Here is a 19,868-nt window from a genome sequence, read left to right as displayed (position 1 = left end):
TGAAAAGTAAAATTATAAATACCACGTAAGTATACGTTAGTGGTTTTTCCTGATTGAATGGTTACGTATACAAAATATATACAAACTAACACGTAAACATTGTAAATAAACATCTAATAGTAGAAATGAAACTGTATTTGTAGTAGAAACGGAAATGTATGGAGTATGTTGTGACTGGCTTCGAGCCAGACCGCTGCAAATCTTTCTAACACGCGCGCTTCTTACATTCAGAAATACAAGATTTGTGTCACAGGTTTATTGTGAAATTGGACAATGTATAAACCAGATAGTATAAAATAAACTGCGACTAAATTGTAAATGAAATAGACGTTTATTTGGTAATTTGAGCTGTTTTTTCTCGACGGTTACTAAATTGCATTGTAATCATCAAACTGAAAACTGTTTTTTAACATTTCGTTACTGCCCGTAACTTACTGGTAGTCTTACTAATATTATTAGATTAAGAATAAATGTTAGATTGGATACTTACGTTTAGAAACGAAACATTAACGATAAAATAAAAGTGTTTGTTAATTACATTTTTATGATTCATTTAATTAACAATACAGACTGTTTACTATACGTGTATATCTAGTGAGACGGTAAACTGACGATGTTCACAATTGGGCGGTGACATCCGTTCCAAATAACCTATAAACTTAATTTGCCAAGAACTACGCTCGCGTGGAGAGTTATACGAGTTGTGATTTAAATCTTATTTATATTAATAAATTGAATTGTTTGGTGAATTTTATTGTTATTATGTGTTATAGATTTGGCTTCATTTCAAGAGTTAAGAAAATAGTTTTTTTTGCCTTTTTACATCTTAAATATATGATACGGTTTACCTGCTTACTAATAATTAATAATATTAGTGTATTTAAAAATCCGGATTCGTTTGAATTGACGGTTTTCAATCTTGAATAACTATTTACATTACATTTACCGTGATGGAAAACATCGTGATGCGACCTGCACATATCAGCGAAGAAATTCAAAGATATGTGTGAAATCAACCAATACTGGGCGCGCATGAATAATAATGACCTACTCACCCCTAACTTAGGGTAGGTACCGGCGCTCAGTGGGGCCTTATAGTGAGCTGACGATGATGAGACATGTCAGGACAGCACCAAACATAAGTCCGTGGTATCTGCCTACCCTTTTGGTAACGGGCGTAAGTTATGTTGTTGTATTTATAAATGTAAAGTAAAACAGAAATATATGTCATAAGTATACGAAAATTGGTAATATGTGTCGCAGTAATAACGCAGTACTATTTTCTTGTGGCCTTGAACTGCACATAAAGTATTCGTATAGACAAGTCGTAAAAGTTGACAAACATTATGTTGTCAAAGAGCGGTGTTATGACATTGACATTGACAAGGGCCGGCGATGTTTACCCCCGGCGTAGTGTGCGGAGCAAACATGTCGCAACCCCCTTAGCGTTGCCTTTTAGGAATAGAAAGCCAAGACGGAGCGTTTCGGTTATGTTTTGCATGTGAACGTTTAACAAATATTTGTATATGTTAACGTGAGTTCTCACTGCCGATATACAAGTACAATAGGATAATTTTATGTCCGTTTTTACTATATTGAAAGAGATGACTTTAAGTATATGACACGAATGTTTCGGCAGTGTAAACTCAAATTATATGTTGTTGCCTAATTGATGTTGCATTAAATCTGAATTATAAATGCGAAAGTTTAGATGGACGGATGGATGACATAACGGATTTTCATGAAATATAGCACAGATGTAGAACATAGTCTAAAAGAATACAGAGGCTACTTATAAAGTTATTTTCAGTTTAATTCAACGCGGACGGAGTCGCGGGCGACAGCTAGTACTACTTATGTTTATAAAAATGCAATATTTGTGACATGTTAGTACAACTACGCTACAGGTCATGATGACAAAGACCTAAATGGCAGTACAAAAATGAGAACATCGTCTAATCATTGGTGGTAATCGACGTTCAATCGCTCCTCGCGCGCCGATGAACCGGAAAATTGTCCGCCTCTTATGACGTCATCCCCCCCTCGCTAACCCGCGCTCAGCCATAAAGGAGCAAGCCAAGTCTATTGTACTGTCTTTTGCACTTTGTGCTAAAAATGTGGGGTGTAATGTAATGTGTAACTTATTTTTCAACAGTCAACAGTTCAGTAGTAACTAAACAAGCTCTAATATAACTTTTATCGCCATCTGACTTCGATTTTACACAGAACTCAGAATTAATAAAAATCTTTATTAGCAATCAATCATCATGTAGCCTATGTGTTCTTCCAGACTATGTTCCACAACTATACCAAATGTCATGTCGTGATCCATGCAGCCGTTCTGGAGATACTAACATCCATCTATTTAAACATTCGCATTTATTTATTAGTAAGATACACCATATTATATCGGACAAGCTGACAAATTATGTAAAAATCATCTAGAGCATCATAAGAAAGAGGGTGTTATAAAGAATTCAAAGAATCTAATGAGCAATACGGAATATTACTCGTGTAAAAAAAAATCCTGAAGAAAAGTCCATTTTACGTGGCCGCTGAATGTACGCTGTTAAATTGTTAATTTAAAAAGATTCTCATTTTTATAAGCTACGTATTTGATGAATAAATGAAGATATAATTTAATTCTCTTATTATTAAAAAGCTTAATTAAATACCACGGTAAAGTTTAATTTCATTAACAAAATTAAAATCCAGATCAATCGTACTGTTTAGCATCATATTTAAAGATATACAAAACCTATTACCTACCTACTATTGCCATATTTCGGCAATCAAAACCAATCAAGGCCGGCAAAGCATCTATGGTTCCTCTGGTGTTCATCAGCCCACTATACGTCCCCACCGAGAGGCTCGGAGCCTACCCTAAGTTAGGGGTGATTAGGCCATAGTCAACCACGCTGGCCAAGTGCGGTTTGGTTGACTTCACAGATATCTTTTAATTTCTTCTCAGATATGTGCAGGTTGCATCACGATGTTTTCCTTAGGCTTACCGTAAGAACGTCGAATAAATGTGCATATGAAAATCGAAATAAACATTAGTACATAGCGAAATTCGAACACAGGACCTGCAGATTACAAGTCATGTGCTGAAACCCCTGAGCCACCAACGCTCTTTATCTCTCTCTGGTATTACATATGTCCATTGGCGTTGATGAACATCTCGTTTCCACTGCTCGTTTGCCCCTTTATCTTATAAAAAATAGCACACTATTATAGGAAGGTGAACCATGGAAAACATAAGCTTATAACTAAATATGTTTATAGCCTTATCTGCCTTTAAGTTAAAGAGATATAGAAATTAAAATACGAAGTATCACAGCCGGTATCGGAAACAGATGTCGCAGGAAATCTAATGAAGATCCGTTTAGATGCGGAGCACAGCTGCTATGACTCCTTTCAGGCATTTCCTTGAATATAATATTTTTTTTAGACTGAATTAATTTAAATTCATCACTTAGTTCTTCCCATAATTAGCAACAAAAGTCTATTAAAAAATCAATTTAATTTTAAGTGTATTAATTCAAAGAATATATAGTTAGACACTTTATAATTAAAAACGTGTTTTAACCCTTTGATCGCTACTGATTGATATTATGGACAAGTTATGTGTTTCACCATAAAGGTAAATTTTCACGCTACTTGTGGTATAAGACGACGGCCGTTAGAGTCATGGTAGAAAAGGGTTGACGGGTGTTAAAGCTAAAATGTATTTGAAACATCGTCCAGGGTTTTATGGCTTAAAATTTTACACGTGCCAATGTTATATCATACTTACTTAAAAGAATAAAAATAAGAAATGGTTCAATTTGACATAAAACTTTATGTGTAAATTAGATTGTACTTAGAAGAACTTTTTAAGCACTTTATTCTTAAATTCTTAAGAACTCGAGAGGTTTTAGATAAAGAAACTTCGGACTCGTTTAATTCTTATAAAGAATGCCCATGAATTTGAAAAAAATCAAATTTGTCTGAAAAGTTTGGTTTTAAATAATTTTATAATAATTTAGAAAGTCCAACGACTTAACTAAAGAAATCTATAGCATTACATAAAAATAACGAGCCAGCGATTTGACATGATCCCATGATGTTTAAAAACTTGATTTATATCTTAAACCTGAGAAAATATAAAAGTAATCAATATTTTATACTTTTAAGGTAATTTTTCTTTCTCTTTGATCTTAATTTTTTAATTCTAATATTTATTCAATGACAAAATAGTCTTAAATCTATGATATTTAATAAAATATATTATTAAAAGGAGTCCCTTTAGTCAAGGTTCCGAAGATACTCGCAGCGTTTCCCCATTTTCCCAATTTTTTAATATGTGCGATTATTCAATATCGTTTAAGATATTAAAACGATCGCTTATTAATATTAAAGTACTAAAACCTTATGGATTATTTAGCAAATAATAAAATGAACTATCATAAAAGTTGAAGGTAAATTCACTTAGCAAATTGCTATCAAAATAAAATATAACTTTATTGTACAGGCGCATCTTATTTACATTACGTCGCGGGAATGCAGTTTGAGTAAATTAAATTACATTAGCCGTATTGTACGAGCCTCGTCACATTTATCTAGGGTTGTCACATCATTGTATTACAGATCCGCCAACCCGATGAAAAAGGTTGTATGTGCTAAAAGATCTCATAACTTCTGTTTACAAATTTGCGTTAGTTTGTTTAAGGCGTCCCAGATAAATGTATGTAGTGTACATTTTTAGCTGTTCACTAAAGTATATTTTCTTAATTATATATATTAAAATCTCACAAGTCTGTAAAAACCATGCTTTAGTCAATAACTGTGGTAAATTAGTATCTTTTTTTTTTAATAGAAGCGGTATTAATATTTGAAAACGTTATATTTTTAGATATAATGTTGTGACAACCCTAAGTGAAGCTATTTGTATTATAAAACATTTTGCTTATCGTTTTCCAGTCCCCAGTCCCTAGTCCCGGTATAACCCAGGTGGGGCAGTCCGCTGGGAGTCCGGGAAAATTAAAAGCTACTTCAGACGATGCGATAGATCTATCAGTGTCGTTGTGGACGCTTATGAATTATTAATTATTTATTATAAGTAGTTTCCTCCATAACCCGTATAATGTAAAATAGATGTTGGCAAATAACTACTTTCTCTTATTTAATAATATATATTTCGTGGAAATCGAATTTCGCTTATTGATTTTATAAAACGTTGGATGCCTTGACTCGCTGCCCTTCCTATTCCCGCGAATAGCTACGCATTACCGACAATTTTATGGAGTTGCGTCTATTTCCAATGGCGCGGCTACAATTGATGTATAAAAAAGCGCGCGGCAGGAATCGCGCGGTTATTCGCTAAGTGGAAATAGGCACTTAGGTAATATGACATTTCCTTACAACTACATTATAATGTGTAGAAAAATTCTTGTCTTCTCTAATCTTTCGTGCACTGTGCACTAATGCAAAGCCAATATAATTTATATATTAACATTTTAATAACTTGCGTGTCTGCTTGTTGCAGGGGCTTCGGCAAACAAGGCTTCCAGTGTCAAGGTGAGCTGTTATAAAAATAAACAGTAGGTTACTTACGAAGTTACATTCACTGCAGCCAACTCTATAGAACCTACCCTTTCCCATATATTTAGAGAAAATTAAAACGATATTATCAAAGTAAAATTGGATAGATTACAATGGTTAACGATGTCTGGAATCGCAATGGTGAGTATCCTTTATATGTATTATAATTCATGAGAAGCGGCTGGAGAATAAAGAGATGGATAGATAAGGCTTGCAATATCGAAACGGAAAAAGCCTCTCGTGCATATTTTCTGTGAGGATCTCAAGATTAATATTACTTATGACTTGGTCACGTTAAATAATCTCATGATTTTATAACTCTGTCATGTTGCATGTTTTGTCACGTCGAGTGTGTCATGCTGTGTATTGTCCCGCAGTATGCAGCTTCGTGGTGCACAAGAGATGTCACGAGTACGTCACGTTTACCTGTCCTGGCGCGGACAAAGGTGCCGATTCCGACGTAAGTACCAATCATCTATGGTATTACAATATAAGTAAATATTTCTAATGATTACAGATGTAATAGTAATTTATTTAGGTACGATTTCCACTTGACCGTTGGCCGCGCGACTTAAGCTGCGCGTGGATGCTTTTGTATAGAATCCCGTGTATTTCCACTGGTGCGGTCGCGGTACACAAAATTATAGCCGCTCATGATTAGAGTAGGCCTAAGTGGAAACACACATAATAATAATATGTACGGGAATCGCATTAGAGCACATAAATAACCAATCAGAATCCTTTAATTTTTTGTTGAAAACTGGTTGTTTGTAAAAAATGTGAACACTTTGTGAGTGTTCGTTGTCTTTCTTCGGAACTTAAAAGTTAGCGCGCGACGTTGTGACGTCATCTATTATAGACGCAGTACAACAGCGCCATCTACGTACAACTTTAAATTTCCTTCCGTTCTAAAGTTAAAATACAATTCCCTTCCATATTCCTTTGTGTTACAAGATTTTCAAACTTTTGTAACAGAAAATTTGTTATATTCTTAGTCATACTTTTAACGTAAGTAATATTTGTCGTTATAAACCAATTTGGTAGAAATCTATCTCTATCATCTATTGAATGTTCGAAATTTAAATTAGGCGTCTCACTGCCTTTGCTTTTTAATTATTGATGACCTTTTTTATATATCATAAGATGGCAAACGAGCGAGCGGCCACCTGAAATCGCTGAAATAGCGAAGTGACCGTTACCCATAGACATACGCAATTGCATATGCGTTGTGCCCTAAATTGTCGATTTATCATGCTAGATCCACTAAGGGTCACTCTTTCATGTCACTGCTGCAGTTTTTTGAGCATATCCTTACGATTATTATGACTTATGTACCAATTTTAAAAGAATCAAGCTGGAGTCCACTGACCGCGTAAAGCTATGCCAACGTCTTAGTGGAGCAGAACAGTAGGATAAAACGATATTTCAATTGTGTTGAGAAAGAACTGCACTACTCTGCTTCACTACCCTCGTGTGAAAGTAAAACTCGCGTGTTGCGCTAGCGTGCCTCGATATAGTATCGACTGCAAAACAGAGCCACTCCAACTTAATTAGAATACGTTTTAAAATAGAACAATGTACCGCTGACCACAAGAGCTGTTAAATTCTATTTGCTGCTATTTGAAAATTACAATTTTTTTTTTCTACCAAAGAGTTTCTTATTTCATACTTTTTCAGCCAGTGTTAGTTGCACGTGTTTTATCTATTACGTCTATTTCGATATTAATAGACATATCTTACACAATTTACACGAAATTGTAATAAATTGGTAACCATGGTGAAGCTTCCTTTACATTCACCGACTTGAAACAGTGAAATAGAATAATAAATTAGATCGTATTAATATATATATATATATATCTACTTTAAAAAATGTTCTAAGATTTTAAAACTGAATCAATAGAGTTTCATAAGTAGTAGTTTGATAAAAACTTTGTATTAAATAATCGCACAACAGAAGCATTCCGAAATTAAAAATAGCACTCAGTTAATTACAAAATGGCCACGCGACAAATTAATTGGGGGCAATTGCTGCGGCAATTACACGCCGCGCGCTACACTGTACACATTGTGTACAATGTACATATACCGTGTACAGTACACAGTGTACACATTACACATTGTACACAATATTGATTATATAGTCGAATTCAATTGAAATAAGAAAACAAATCTATCTTGAAAATTCTATCTTTATAAGAGTGTAATCATAGAGTTATAAATAAATAGACATGCTTGTATCGTCCATTTAAACAATGAAACTACACACAATAATTCATAGACAGTGAATTATATTTTCAGTCAGTGATATAAATAAAAAATATATAGCTTCTCATTTCCATTGAAAATAAAGACCAATGCCATAACCACAACTTTTGGAAAGAAGGTTGAGATTTAGGTTTCAAGTTCTTGCTATAATTATTCTAATAGTACATTTATATACAATTCGTAGATTAGAAAAAGTAATTATCTATAAATGAACATAGTCGCTTCACTAATTACTTCTTAGAAGCGCTTTTGTTCTAATTGATTTTCTAAATCGAGTGTCAGTTCTGAACGTTTCTTAAGACTACGCCTCTATTGTTTGTAAACTAAGCCGGGGAATAAGTTTCGACGCCTTGCAAATCTTATTGTAGATTAATTTTCATTTATAAGTTTTAATTAAACTTGGAAGTTCTGATTGATCTACAAGAGTTTTATTATCTCTTTGGTGTTTGAAAGTTTATGTCTAGAATTGATCAATGTTTTCTTTGATAACTCATGTAACTTATAGTTTTATACTGTTAGGAAGAAAATTCGGAAATGAGCCAGTGTATTGACTCAACACTGCTAAAATGTCTACGTTTGTGTTCTCACATTCATTCTGACACTAGGCTTCGTAACGAAAGCACGTCATTCGCGTCAAAGGATTGTAATTAATAATTTCTAAAAATACTAAATCAAAATGATAAAAAAGAATCCCAAAAACATAGACATTGTTGAGTTAAACGCGTTAACCCTTTGAACGCCGGTGAAGGATATTATGGACGTCAAACGTATTATCAAAGTCACGATATCCGAAATTTCAATTTGCGAAGAATTCTTGTGTGCAGCAGCTCCTAAATAATATAATAGTATGTTATAATTGAAAGGCTCACGTGGGATTTAGTATGAAATATAATTTAAATTTCATAGTTACTTGAGGTTACTTTGACAATTTCTCTTTGCATTAAATTTATAAATTTGAAAGACCGGTGCTTTACGACTTATTTTAATTTTGTGTCATTTAAATTTAACAAAATAATTAATTAGCCTATGTGTTCTTCCATATGTTCTATGTCCATGTCAAATTTCAGCGATGTCCATGCAGCCGTTCCGGAGATACCTTCAAACATCCATCCATCCATCTAAACATTCGCATTTATAACATAAGTAAGATTTTTTTGATCTTACGTAAGAAATGAAACAAATTATTTATTTAACTAATCACACAAAAAGCCGTATTATGAAAATCGTAACAAATGAGAATAATATTAACTTTTATTTACATTCAAAATAAATGAAGGTTCTTATTATTTCGTAATACGTAATGAAACGAATACCGAAACAGCGATAATACGTTCCCGTCTTTGAATATCCCAACGTGAAATTTAATCAGAGATCTTGTTAACGAAATAGACAATGCTCGCCAGATATTTACAAAGGAACATTTTTTTTAATATAATTGCTTTTTGCTTATAAATTAAACCGAATTTATATCTTGATAAATAACAGAAAATATAACAATAATAAAACGTTTTATACCTTGCCTTACTATAATAAATATCTGTAATTTTTTAATATTTCAAAACATAAAAAAAATATTTTGTAACATAAAACAGGCTACAATTTCAACTTGGATCAAATTTTGGATTATCATCAGTCGGCCAGACATCATCATCATCAAGATTCCGTCACCCACTTACGTAGGGTCTCAAGAACCCCTTAACGATTTGGCTTAGTTCTTGCAGCCTTGTCGACACTTGGGATTAAGTCGGCCAATGTTATAAAAAATATATGATTGACAGGACACGCGCACTCGTCACAATTTCCGCGTGTGTACTTACTCGTCACCAACGTTCTGCGACCACTGCGGCTCACTGCTCTACGGCCTTCTACACCAAGGCCTCAAGTGTCAAGGTACACGCGAGGGAGCGGGATGGATATACTTTTGTTCTTTCTTCTTTTACAGCTTTGTCTCTAACGCTTTTCTCTATCGCTTCTTTTCAGCTGCTGTTTGCTTCGTTATCTTTCGTTTCGTAGATTAAGTTTTGTCTTTTGTATTTACTGCTTTTAATATCATTTTAAATACTATAAATATTAAAAACAATTCACGCTTACTAACTTTTTTTTCTAGTGCGTTGTCTACCATTTGTTATAGTCATTTTGCTAGGCTTTATAAATTCAATAGTTGATGACAATTTGTTACAAAGGCCGCGTACACGCCCCACAAATGGAACACATGGACGTTCCTTGCCCCGACGTTTTGTGACCATTGTGGAACATTGCTCCACGGCCTCGCGCATCAAGGATACAAATGCGAAGGTAAGAAAAGAGTTACATGTTTAAGAGGTAAGACATGTAACTCTTTTCGTCAGATGGGTCGACTTAGCTCCCAGGGCAAGAGTAGCAAATGGTTCACGAGAATGATATGAGGTTGACATTGGCAACTAAATGTAGTTGAAAATAGATATTGCATTTTAAGAAATCAAGTAATAGAAAATCAAGAATAATGAAATTAGATGGAAATTGATTTCCCCATGCATGGAACGTCCAATTAATTAATGTGTGTCGCAAAATCCAGTTTAAATCTTATTCAAATTTAATTATTGGTTTCATGAATGCACGCAGTTTTGTTTAACGCAAATTCATTTATTTGCATTTGCTACTTTCATTTAACTTAATTTATATAATAGCTTTATGTTTTCATAATAAATGCATTGTTTCTTAAACTAACTTGTAGTCAAACCGTTTCTTTTCCTTTTCTTTGTGCTTTTTTCTTCTTCTAATTTGATTGCTTAACACGTTAGCTGCCAGAATGATTTTTCGAAAAACTATTTTTTTTTTTCCAAAACCATTTAAAAACACCTAAAATATAGTAATACATTATTTACATTGCTCATAAACTTATTATGTACATATGAATGGAAATATGGCTTGAAACACGGCCTGATTGAAACATTAGTTTGTCGGACATATAGTCCGACATGGCAGCTAACGTGTTAACTTTTATGTTTTTATGCATGCTTATTATATATTTTTTAATCAAACTGGATTTAGTTTTTTTGTAATACTATTATATTCACCTTATTGGAACACTGTTTTTAATCTTTGCCTCACTGATTTTATATGAGTATATATTAAATAACATTTTCACCTTAATTGGATATAAGTATAACGGGCCATATTATATGAACAAAGTAACAGATAGAATTTTCTTTATTTCAAATAAACAGTGGCATAATTTGCATGTATCTACTCTCGTTCGTCTGCACAAAATATTAAACCATTTGGTCTAAAATATGAAATGTCTGCATTTTAAAAGGAAATTAACAAAATAACTTAGAATGAAGTCAATTATATAACTAAAAGATGAAATAAAATATTACAAAAGAAACAAGACTAATAATATGTAGAAGAAATTGCATTGCAATTAAAATTTGTTGAATACTTTTGCGATGTTATGTACGATATGTTAAAGAACCACAAGGATTTCGGTCGTATGTCTGTTCTTTTTATGATCTTGTCAGTAAATAAAGTTGTATGCACACTCAGCATGCGACATGAACGTGCACAAGCGGTGCGAGGAGTCTGTGCCCAATCTCTGCGGCTGCGACCACACCGAGCGCCGCGGTCGTATCCAGCTCTCCGTCTCCTGCCACGGCAACAAACTCAGTGTAGAAGGTAAACTATACACAAATAAAATAAACTTAGAAGCAATTGAATCTTTGGTAAACTAGCAATCAACGATCTAATATCGCCGAAATAGCGAAATAACCGCTGCCAATAAGCAGCAAAATGTTAGACGGTTCCAGATGCATTATCTATCTTGAATAAATAATCTCGACTTAGTTCCTAAAAATTAAGAATTACAGTCTAGTGAACAATTTTTCAGCTTTGCTGACCATAAATAGTGAAATAGACACTCAGATGATTTTTAACGCTGAAATAAAATCTTCCTGCAGTGAAACAAGGCCGCAATTTGATCCCCATGGACCCCAACGGCCTCTCGGACCCCTACGTGAAGCTGAAGTTGATTCCGGATTCGGACAACGTAAAGAAAAAGACAAAGACCATTCGGAGCACCCTCAACCCCGTGTGGAACGAGACCCTCACATTTGACCTCAAGCCTGAGGATAAAGATCGTCGTCTTCTCCTAGAGGTACACTACAACTTTGTTCTATCTTAAAATTAAATACGTGTAAAGTACCAATCGCTTGATCTGAATTAAATAGATGACGATTATCTATAGCCCTTGTCAATTTAAACTGACCTTATGCTATTGCCGACTATCTCCATACTTGTCTTTAGTATGTTTATATGTAACGTAAACTAGTGTCTACTGTCTCCCCTAGATATGGGATTGGGATCGCACCTCCCGCAATGACTTCATGGGCTCCTTGTCCTTCGGGATCTCGGAGGTGATGAAGTCCCCAGCAGACGGCTGGTTCAAGTTACTGACGCAGGAGGAAGGAGAGTTCTACAATGTGCCCGTGCCGGAGGAAGGCGCTGATCTCGCGCAACTCAAGACCCAGATGAAGGTAAACATGTACCTGACTGTATACACAATAACCCTTGCAGTGTACAGCCAATATTGATTTTTGGATAGAGAGATTAGATAAATAAAGGATGGGAAGGCCAAGGGAATCGGACTTTACGTTCATCAGTGAAGCATTAATCAAAACAATTATAAAGACTTAAACATTAGTTTTAACAATTTATAGTCCTTTGGTCCTTCGAGCAGGATTTATAATTGTTATTCTTGTCAGGCGACTAACGTGGCGGCTCGCCGGCCACCGCCGCCGCCCGACCGCGAGGTGCCGCACAACATGGCGGCCGCTGACGTCATCCGCGCCTCTGACTTCAACTTCATCATGGTGCTGGGCAAGGGATCCTTCGGCAAGGTGACTTACTGACACCCAATTTTGATTACAGAATGACATATATGACTCCCGATAGACTTCAAAACTACATAATATTCTAGTCATAATTTTCCTTGTGAATTGGCGCCCGGCCGACATATACGAACGTCAGTTACTAACTTACATTTAAACTGTAATGCAACAAGTACATCTGTCAATTTCATTGGCATATCAAATGTGTGAACAGATGTTCTAACCTCACAAATTATGATATTCAAAAATTAGAACTTGGTCATCGATTAAATTGATTTTCCTTCAAGAAACCGTGCATTAGTATTATTCAATAAAGGCATGGCGCAATATCAGGTGATGCTGGCTGAGCGACGTGGTACAGACGAGCTGTATGCTATCAAGATCCTGAAGAAGGACATCATCATACAGGACGACGATGTAGAATGCACCATGGTGGAGAAACGAGTGCTCGCGCTCAGCACCAAGCCGCCATTCCTCGTGCAGCTGCACTCCTGCTTCCAGACTATGGTAACGTAACGTAGTCAAGTCATGTTAGATAAAGACATTGCTAAAGGAAGAGAGAAAGAAAGAGATGGATATTGTGGTGCAGTTCATTGTGATTGTTTGTGCAATGTTCCAGGATCGTCTTTACTTCGTGATGGAGTACGTGAACGGTGGAGACCTCATGTTCCAGATACAGCAGTGCGGCAAGTTCAAGGAGCCCGTCGCTGTGTCAGTTTGCTTTTATAAACCGTTACTTAATTAACTAATAACTCGTCTCCTGTCACATGGTTCTGTCAAACTGGTGTTGTCCAGGCTAAACTGAACCATTATTACTTCAACCATCAAACAAATCTGAGGTCAACTTACACTGGAAATTAAAATCTCCTGAAACTGTTAATTTTAATTTTAATTTTTTGTCAAAAGAATTACTTTGGTACAGTTCTGAAGCCGTATCGAAATGATGATTTAGATTTAATATAGATTTTTATATCGATTCCAGATTTTACGCGGCGGAGATCGCTATCGGTCTATTCTTCCTACACTCGCGTGGCATCGTGTACCGAGATTTGAAACTAGACAACGTATTGCTGGACCAGGACGGGCACATTAAGATCGCTGACTTCGGCATGTGCAAGGAGGGCATCACCGGGGACAAGACTACGAAGACCTTCTGCGGCACACCTGATTATATCGCGCCGGAGATCATTTTATATCAGCCGTATGGTAAATCTGTGGATTGGTGGGCGTATGGAGTGTTGTTGTATGAAATGTTGGTCGGTCAGCCGCCGTTTGACGGAGAGGATGAGGAGGAACTCTTCGCTGCGATCACAGATAACAGCGTCTCTTACCCCAAGACTTTGAGTAAGGTATGTACAGTTTAGGTTGACGTCAAAAATGTATTACGAACTAGCAGTTGCTTGCAATTGCGTCCGCGCGTAATTAAAGTAGTAGCCTATGTGTTCTTCCAGATTAAGTTCTACATATATGCCAAATTTCAGCTTGATACATGCAGTTTTGGAGATACCTTCTAACAAACATCCAAATTCAAGTCCTCTTCCTCATCGTATTCTAATAAGGAAAGAATTGGGAGTATTTGGCACGAAGTAGGTGGTAAATTACACGTCCAGGACTATATGTACAGGAGGCGAAGGATGCGTGCAAGTCATTCCTGACGAAGAACCCTCAGAAGCGTCTGGGTTGTGCGCCGCGCGGGGAGGAGGACGTGCGCACTCACGCGTTCTTCCGCCGCATCGACTGGGCGCGGGTCGAGGCACGCGATGTGCAGCCGCCATTCAAACCTAAGATCGTCAGTATACACAATAATATAACACTTCTAACACGAAGGAGTAGGCAGAGACCACGGATCTTCTACCACCTTCTCAACAAACTTGTCTTGATCTCGGTTTCGGGTGGTCTTCTTGAGAATTTTATTAATCTAGACATCGTCCATCTGGGATGGTCCCGAACAATGTCACTAATTTTCACCATATCTATACTTTTATTTACTAACTAACTATTGCTCGTGACTTCGTCTGCTTGAAATTAAATGATAAAATGTTTCTTTAATACCTTACATTAAAAACAAAAATACTTTCCCATACATACACAATATAACACTAAAAACAGACAGACACATGATATGTCCCCGTATTAATATTTGTATAATATTTATCGTACAGAAACATCGCAAGGACGTGTCCAACTTCGACAAGCAGTTCACACAAGAGAAGACGGAGCTGACGCCGACAGACAAGCTGTTCATGATGAACCTCGACCAGACAGAGTTCATGGGATTCTCCTTCCTCAACCCGGAGTACGTGCAGCATGTCTGAACGCACACGGTGAGTGACAAGGACGGAGGTATAGCGCAATATGTGGGAGTAGCAGAGATAGCGAAATACGAAAATGTGTGCACGAAAGAGATAGATAGATATGGAACTTTGTGAGAGTGAGTGAGAAAAAATTAAATCTAGCTTGTTTTAGGCGGCAAAGCTCACAAAATATGAGTATTGCCAGTATATTTTTTATAAAATGGGGCAAAGATATATAGAAGAATCAAATTGGTACAATTTTTATACGATACAAAAATAGATGTTTTCTCTTTATTTTTCAGAATGGAAACTCTTTTCCCAGTGTTGTCTGCGGGCGCGTGTGACTGCGCCGCGAGCTCTTCATCTATCGACTGTCTCTGTCACTCTCACGGCAGCACCTATCTGCTGTTTCATTCATCACATTTCCTATCTAGGTTTATTTGAGACTGTCATTTTCCATCTTGAATTTAGAGAGAGGTTTATAAGAAGATTTAGACGTTTTTATGAAGGTTTTCTGATTGCTCATTTCTTCCATTTTTTTTTGTTTATTACTCATCCATTCAATGCGACATGACTCATTTTATTTTAAGTATTTATCTGGCAATAATATTGTATAGCAATTGCGGGATGTCTCAACGAATTTCTGAAGCAATATTATAGTAGCGTACTCTTGCTTTGTATGAAATGCTCTCTTTATATAATGTGTGTCGATATATCATTTTTATTTTTATTTAATTTTTTATGGCTTCGTATGGCCATTATATAAATTATAAAACTCATTACTATGATTTTAATTAGTTATTTAGGTCGTTTTTTGTTGATTGTCAGTTTTTTTATGTAAAAAAATCTTGTTTATTTTTTTTTATTTTTAACATAAATTTACAGGACTTTGGGGCCACGTGTTAATTAAAGTGTTACCTGTAGTTCTAATTCTGTCAAAGTGACATGTGTTGCTGTTTAATCTGTGTCAAATGTCAATAGAATGTGTTTAATACATATTGTTGTCTCTCTCTCTCGTCAAAGGAACAGAAAGAGATGACGGTATGTTTTAAAGTTCAGTGTATTTCTGCGGGTTTTTTTCGTATGTTTTGCGGACATTTTCATATTATTTTTTAAAAACACATATCAGTGTTAAATATAATTAGATTTATGTGTCGTGTTGTTGATGTTTGGATGAGATTTTAACATTTATTCTGTTTTAACTTTAAAATATATTTATTCCGTTTTATATTAGAATAAGTTTAATTCTGTTTATATGTTATAAATTGGTAGAATCTCGTTAAATATTCGTATTTAATAGTAGTTTTTTTTTATAAAAAAATGTATATAATTATTTTGCTATATTATTTATTTAAGAAATTATGTTTACATAGTCTATAACGATATGTTTTTTTTGTTTTATTTTGCAGTTAATCATATTTACATACAAACTATCGTTGTTTTGTATGAGTGTGTGAGTTGTATGATGAAATCATACATTTTAGGAGCTTGTCTTGTGCTTGTGTGTATGAGAGGATTTACTCAACATTTCGATCACTTATTGTGGTGTGTTTAAACTTTTTTTTATCGTTTATAAGATTTACTCGTGATTATAAAGGGTGTTTTCTTTTCCATCATTTATTTTTATTTTTGTTTAAGCACACTACAGTACGTGTTGCTTTCGTTCACTAATCGTTTACTAAAATAGCCTTATTAACTAGTAGACTAACTTTATCTTGTTGATAAAATAGTAAAGTTAAATGACATATTGTACTCTTTACTGTATAGATAAAATATAATTGTGTATTAAAAAAATGAGAAAGCATTGAATTCTAAATCGATCGTAATAAAATGTAGGTCCTTTTTAAATTATTCATTCAAATGTTTTTAAATGCTATTTTATTGGAAAAAAATATATAACAGATTAAAAAAATTACTTGCAAAAAAAAAATTTTTTTTTGTCAACTTTGTTAAAATAGTTTTTTGTTTTCTAGTCAATTAATAGCTCTTATTTTTTAATGGGACATTTAAATGTTGCCATGTTTAAAGTTTCCAATAAAATAGCTGAATTTTTAACCGTTGCGGTACATTCGCGGCGAAAAGTCTCATCGTATAGTATTTTTAATTATTATTAATAATTATTACTATTTAGTATAATAATTATTAAATTTAGTATATTGGCTCATTTCCTGCTTATTTAATCGCGACTAGAAAATGCTTTTTTTATATTATATTAAAATTTAAAAAAATAATAATAATCGCGCATATCCAGCGTTTTGAAAATAAAAGCAATAAAAATATCTACTTCATAATCGTTTTAAGAATCTTTTAAATGTTTACAAAAAATTACTAAATTAAAAATGTAACTGATAATAAACGATCTTATTACGCGTATTTAAATTAAATTATACAAGTGTTTACTAAATCTAGGAGTAATTTTAAGATACATGCGGAGAGATTCAATTTGAATACAACAACCAATGTTATCTGTAATCTACTGGACAGGCTATGAGCCGTGTAATTTTGTGCCTATTTGATCCCCATTTTGGCGCTGATTGTAAAGATTGTTAGCGGTGGTGAGAAATCGAACTAATGATTGTGGTTAGAACTATCAGAATCATTTACAGGCGATTTTAAATAGGGACAAAGCAAAAGCTCTTATTTCCAATTGATAGGCAATTGGAGATGTTTATTAACAGCGGTCGCTTCGCTGTTTTGTTAAATTCACGTGGTCTTTTGCTTCCTACCTTATGATATTAAAAATGCAAGAGAATATGCACAAAATACCGCGGCTATAACCTGTTTTTCCCAAAATCAAATGATTTGAGGAAAATGCAGAAGTTTTAAATTATAATTTTTGCTGCGTGACTTACATTAAAAAAGAAATAAGTAAATACAGAAATATGCTACTAAATTAAACAAATTTTTGACATGCAAATTAATAAAAACCGGAAATAATTTTACTAATATGTCAAAGAAATATTGATAAAATTAACACTTTCAGTGCCAATAACTTCACTACGCAAGTTCACACTCGTAAGAGAAAATCGGAATGGCATGGAATGTGTTAAAAAATGTATTAACGCAACAAAAGTTATAATTTTAAACGACGCTAAAAACTATAATAGCTAGCAAGCGCTTTGGTGAAATCAAATAAAACTATTTTGATTCAAAACAGATTAAATTTCATTTAAAATTTCCAAATTTAGATAATTATAAGTATAAATAATAAAGAGCACTTTACTGTAAACTGCAAACACCAATCTCTAAGAAATTAGAAGTAGTCATTCGTTATTCATTTTTAATTAGGGTTGCTAGTTTAATACTAAAATTTCCCAAGTCTCCGCGGAAAAGAGACAGCAACACCGGAAATATAAGCTGTTAGAGCGAGACAACTGTCTAAAAAAAGATCTGGTGCGATTATTGCACTTTATTTAGTTTAGAATATAGTTTTTAAAATGTTTTGCTAAGATCTAGAATCATTTCATAGAAATAAGATCTTGTTTATAAATCGGCTCATTTTATATAAGCTTCTTGATCACTTTTTTTAACTAATTTATTGGATTTTATTCAAATATATCAAATATTTAACTGTTTAATATAAATAGCTAAAAAAAAATTAAAATAAAAAGACGTTCTTAGTTCATATTAAACGTCTCACATTTGCTAGTAAAATATTGTTGAGTTTAAAAGTTTATTTACATTTAAATAAAATATTTATTGTTTTTTTTATCAATATTTATGGAGATTCATCATTAAATACGGCAACACTGAAAATGAATGGGATAAAAAAAACTAAAGTTTTCGTTCAAATACGTTAGACCAATGCCGAATACAAATCTTGGATGCTTTTAAATTCAAATTTGATGAGAAAAAAATAAACAAAACACGCGTAGAATTTGAAATTACAAGACCGTGTGTCAAAGAAATCAAATTTGACATTTCAAAATCCCGCCAAAATATCCATCATATCGACTATTTTTTTTTAAGTAAATTATATCATTGCATTTTTTATTTATTTAAAGTATTTGTGTTAAAAGTATATTCTTATAATAAATTATATTAACTACTTATTAATAGTTCGTATTGTGTTCAGTGAGATATTAGTTAATAAAAAAAGATGATATTATTAAGCATAGATTAAAAATATTATCACGCACTAGTTTGTTCTGTAAATCACTGTTATCTGTGCTCCTTTATTTTTATTAAAAAATCGCGAAAAAAAAATTAGCTTAAGCGACCAGCCATTTATATCTAAATAGGCCTAAACTCACTCTTTTTAGAATAAGCCCGTAGTTAATACAGGTTTTAGCATATTTCTAATAAATATTATAAAATAAATCTTTTAACATTTAACATTCGACGTCTTCGCATACCACGCACGTCGCCTGTGCCAAAATTATATTTAAAATATTTTTCCAATGTATGTAGTTAATAGTATACAGTATTTTGTCATGTTATTTGACAGTTACTAGTGATGTAAACGGACAACAGTTACCCCCGATTCAATAATCAGTATTAATATAATTTAAGTTTTTCTCATTTGACATTGACGTTTGACTTTTTTTATTGACGAAAGTACATCACTAGTAACAATCGATGACTTTTGCATCTATGGCACGTTTGCATTCATTTAAAAAATCATATCACTTTCGAGTTGTATTCACTAAAATAACGCGTCAAATATATTGCCAACTATTTCTAAATGAATTTTTAAACGCGTTCGACTTACCGTTGGTTTCCGAGACCAAAATCTCTGTATAAAACATAATTTTTATGGACATTTTTGGTCTCGGAAACTTACGATTAAACATGTAATATAACTTGAAATTGGCACATTTGTATTATCTTTTAGTATTTCTCCATTATTCACAATCCT

At 33.8% G+C, this 19,868-nt stretch overlaps 1 protein-coding gene across 2 annotated transcripts in view; it reads left to right on the top strand.

Moving 5' to 3' along the window:
- Pkc53E (Protein C kinase 53E) overlaps positions 1 to 15,765 on the top strand; it is a 92,031-nt gene extending 76,266 nt beyond the window's left edge. The window contains exons 2-14 of one of the 2 annotated variants that reach the window (XM_013325293.1): positions 5,528 to 5,559; positions 5,961 to 6,043; positions 9,630 to 9,741; positions 11,377 to 11,505; positions 11,787 to 11,983; positions 12,177 to 12,362; positions 12,591 to 12,725; positions 13,050 to 13,223; positions 13,336 to 13,427; positions 13,699 to 14,065; positions 14,341 to 14,505; positions 14,879 to 15,040; positions 15,313 to 15,765. In XM_013325293.1, the coding sequence (XP_013180747.1) occupies positions 5,528 to 5,559; positions 5,961 to 6,043; positions 9,630 to 9,741; positions 11,377 to 11,505; positions 11,787 to 11,983; positions 12,177 to 12,362; positions 12,591 to 12,725; positions 13,050 to 13,223; positions 13,336 to 13,427; positions 13,699 to 14,065; positions 14,341 to 14,505; positions 14,879 to 15,031 (1,825 nt within the window). In that variant the 3' untranslated portion in view covers positions 15,032 to 15,040; positions 15,313 to 15,765. The remainder of the gene's footprint in view (positions 1 to 5,527; positions 5,560 to 5,960; positions 6,044 to 9,629; positions 9,742 to 11,376; positions 11,506 to 11,786; positions 11,984 to 12,176; positions 12,363 to 12,590; positions 12,726 to 13,049; positions 13,224 to 13,335; positions 13,428 to 13,698; positions 14,066 to 14,340; positions 14,506 to 14,878; positions 15,041 to 15,312) is intronic. The other variant, XM_013325294.1, reaches the window with a different exon arrangement.
- The last annotated feature ends 4,103 nt before the right edge of the window (positions 15,766 to 19,868 follow it).

This window comes from Papilio xuthus, unplaced genomic scaffold (genome assembly GCF_000836235.2).
Source record: "Papilio xuthus unplaced genomic scaffold, Pxut_1.1 DF824888.1, whole genome shotgun sequence".
Lineage (NCBI taxonomy): Eukaryota > Metazoa > Arthropoda > Insecta > Lepidoptera > Papilionidae > Papilio > Papilio xuthus.
Note: the sequence above shows the minus strand (reverse complement) of the source record. Positions and strands in the feature narration are given on the sequence as shown.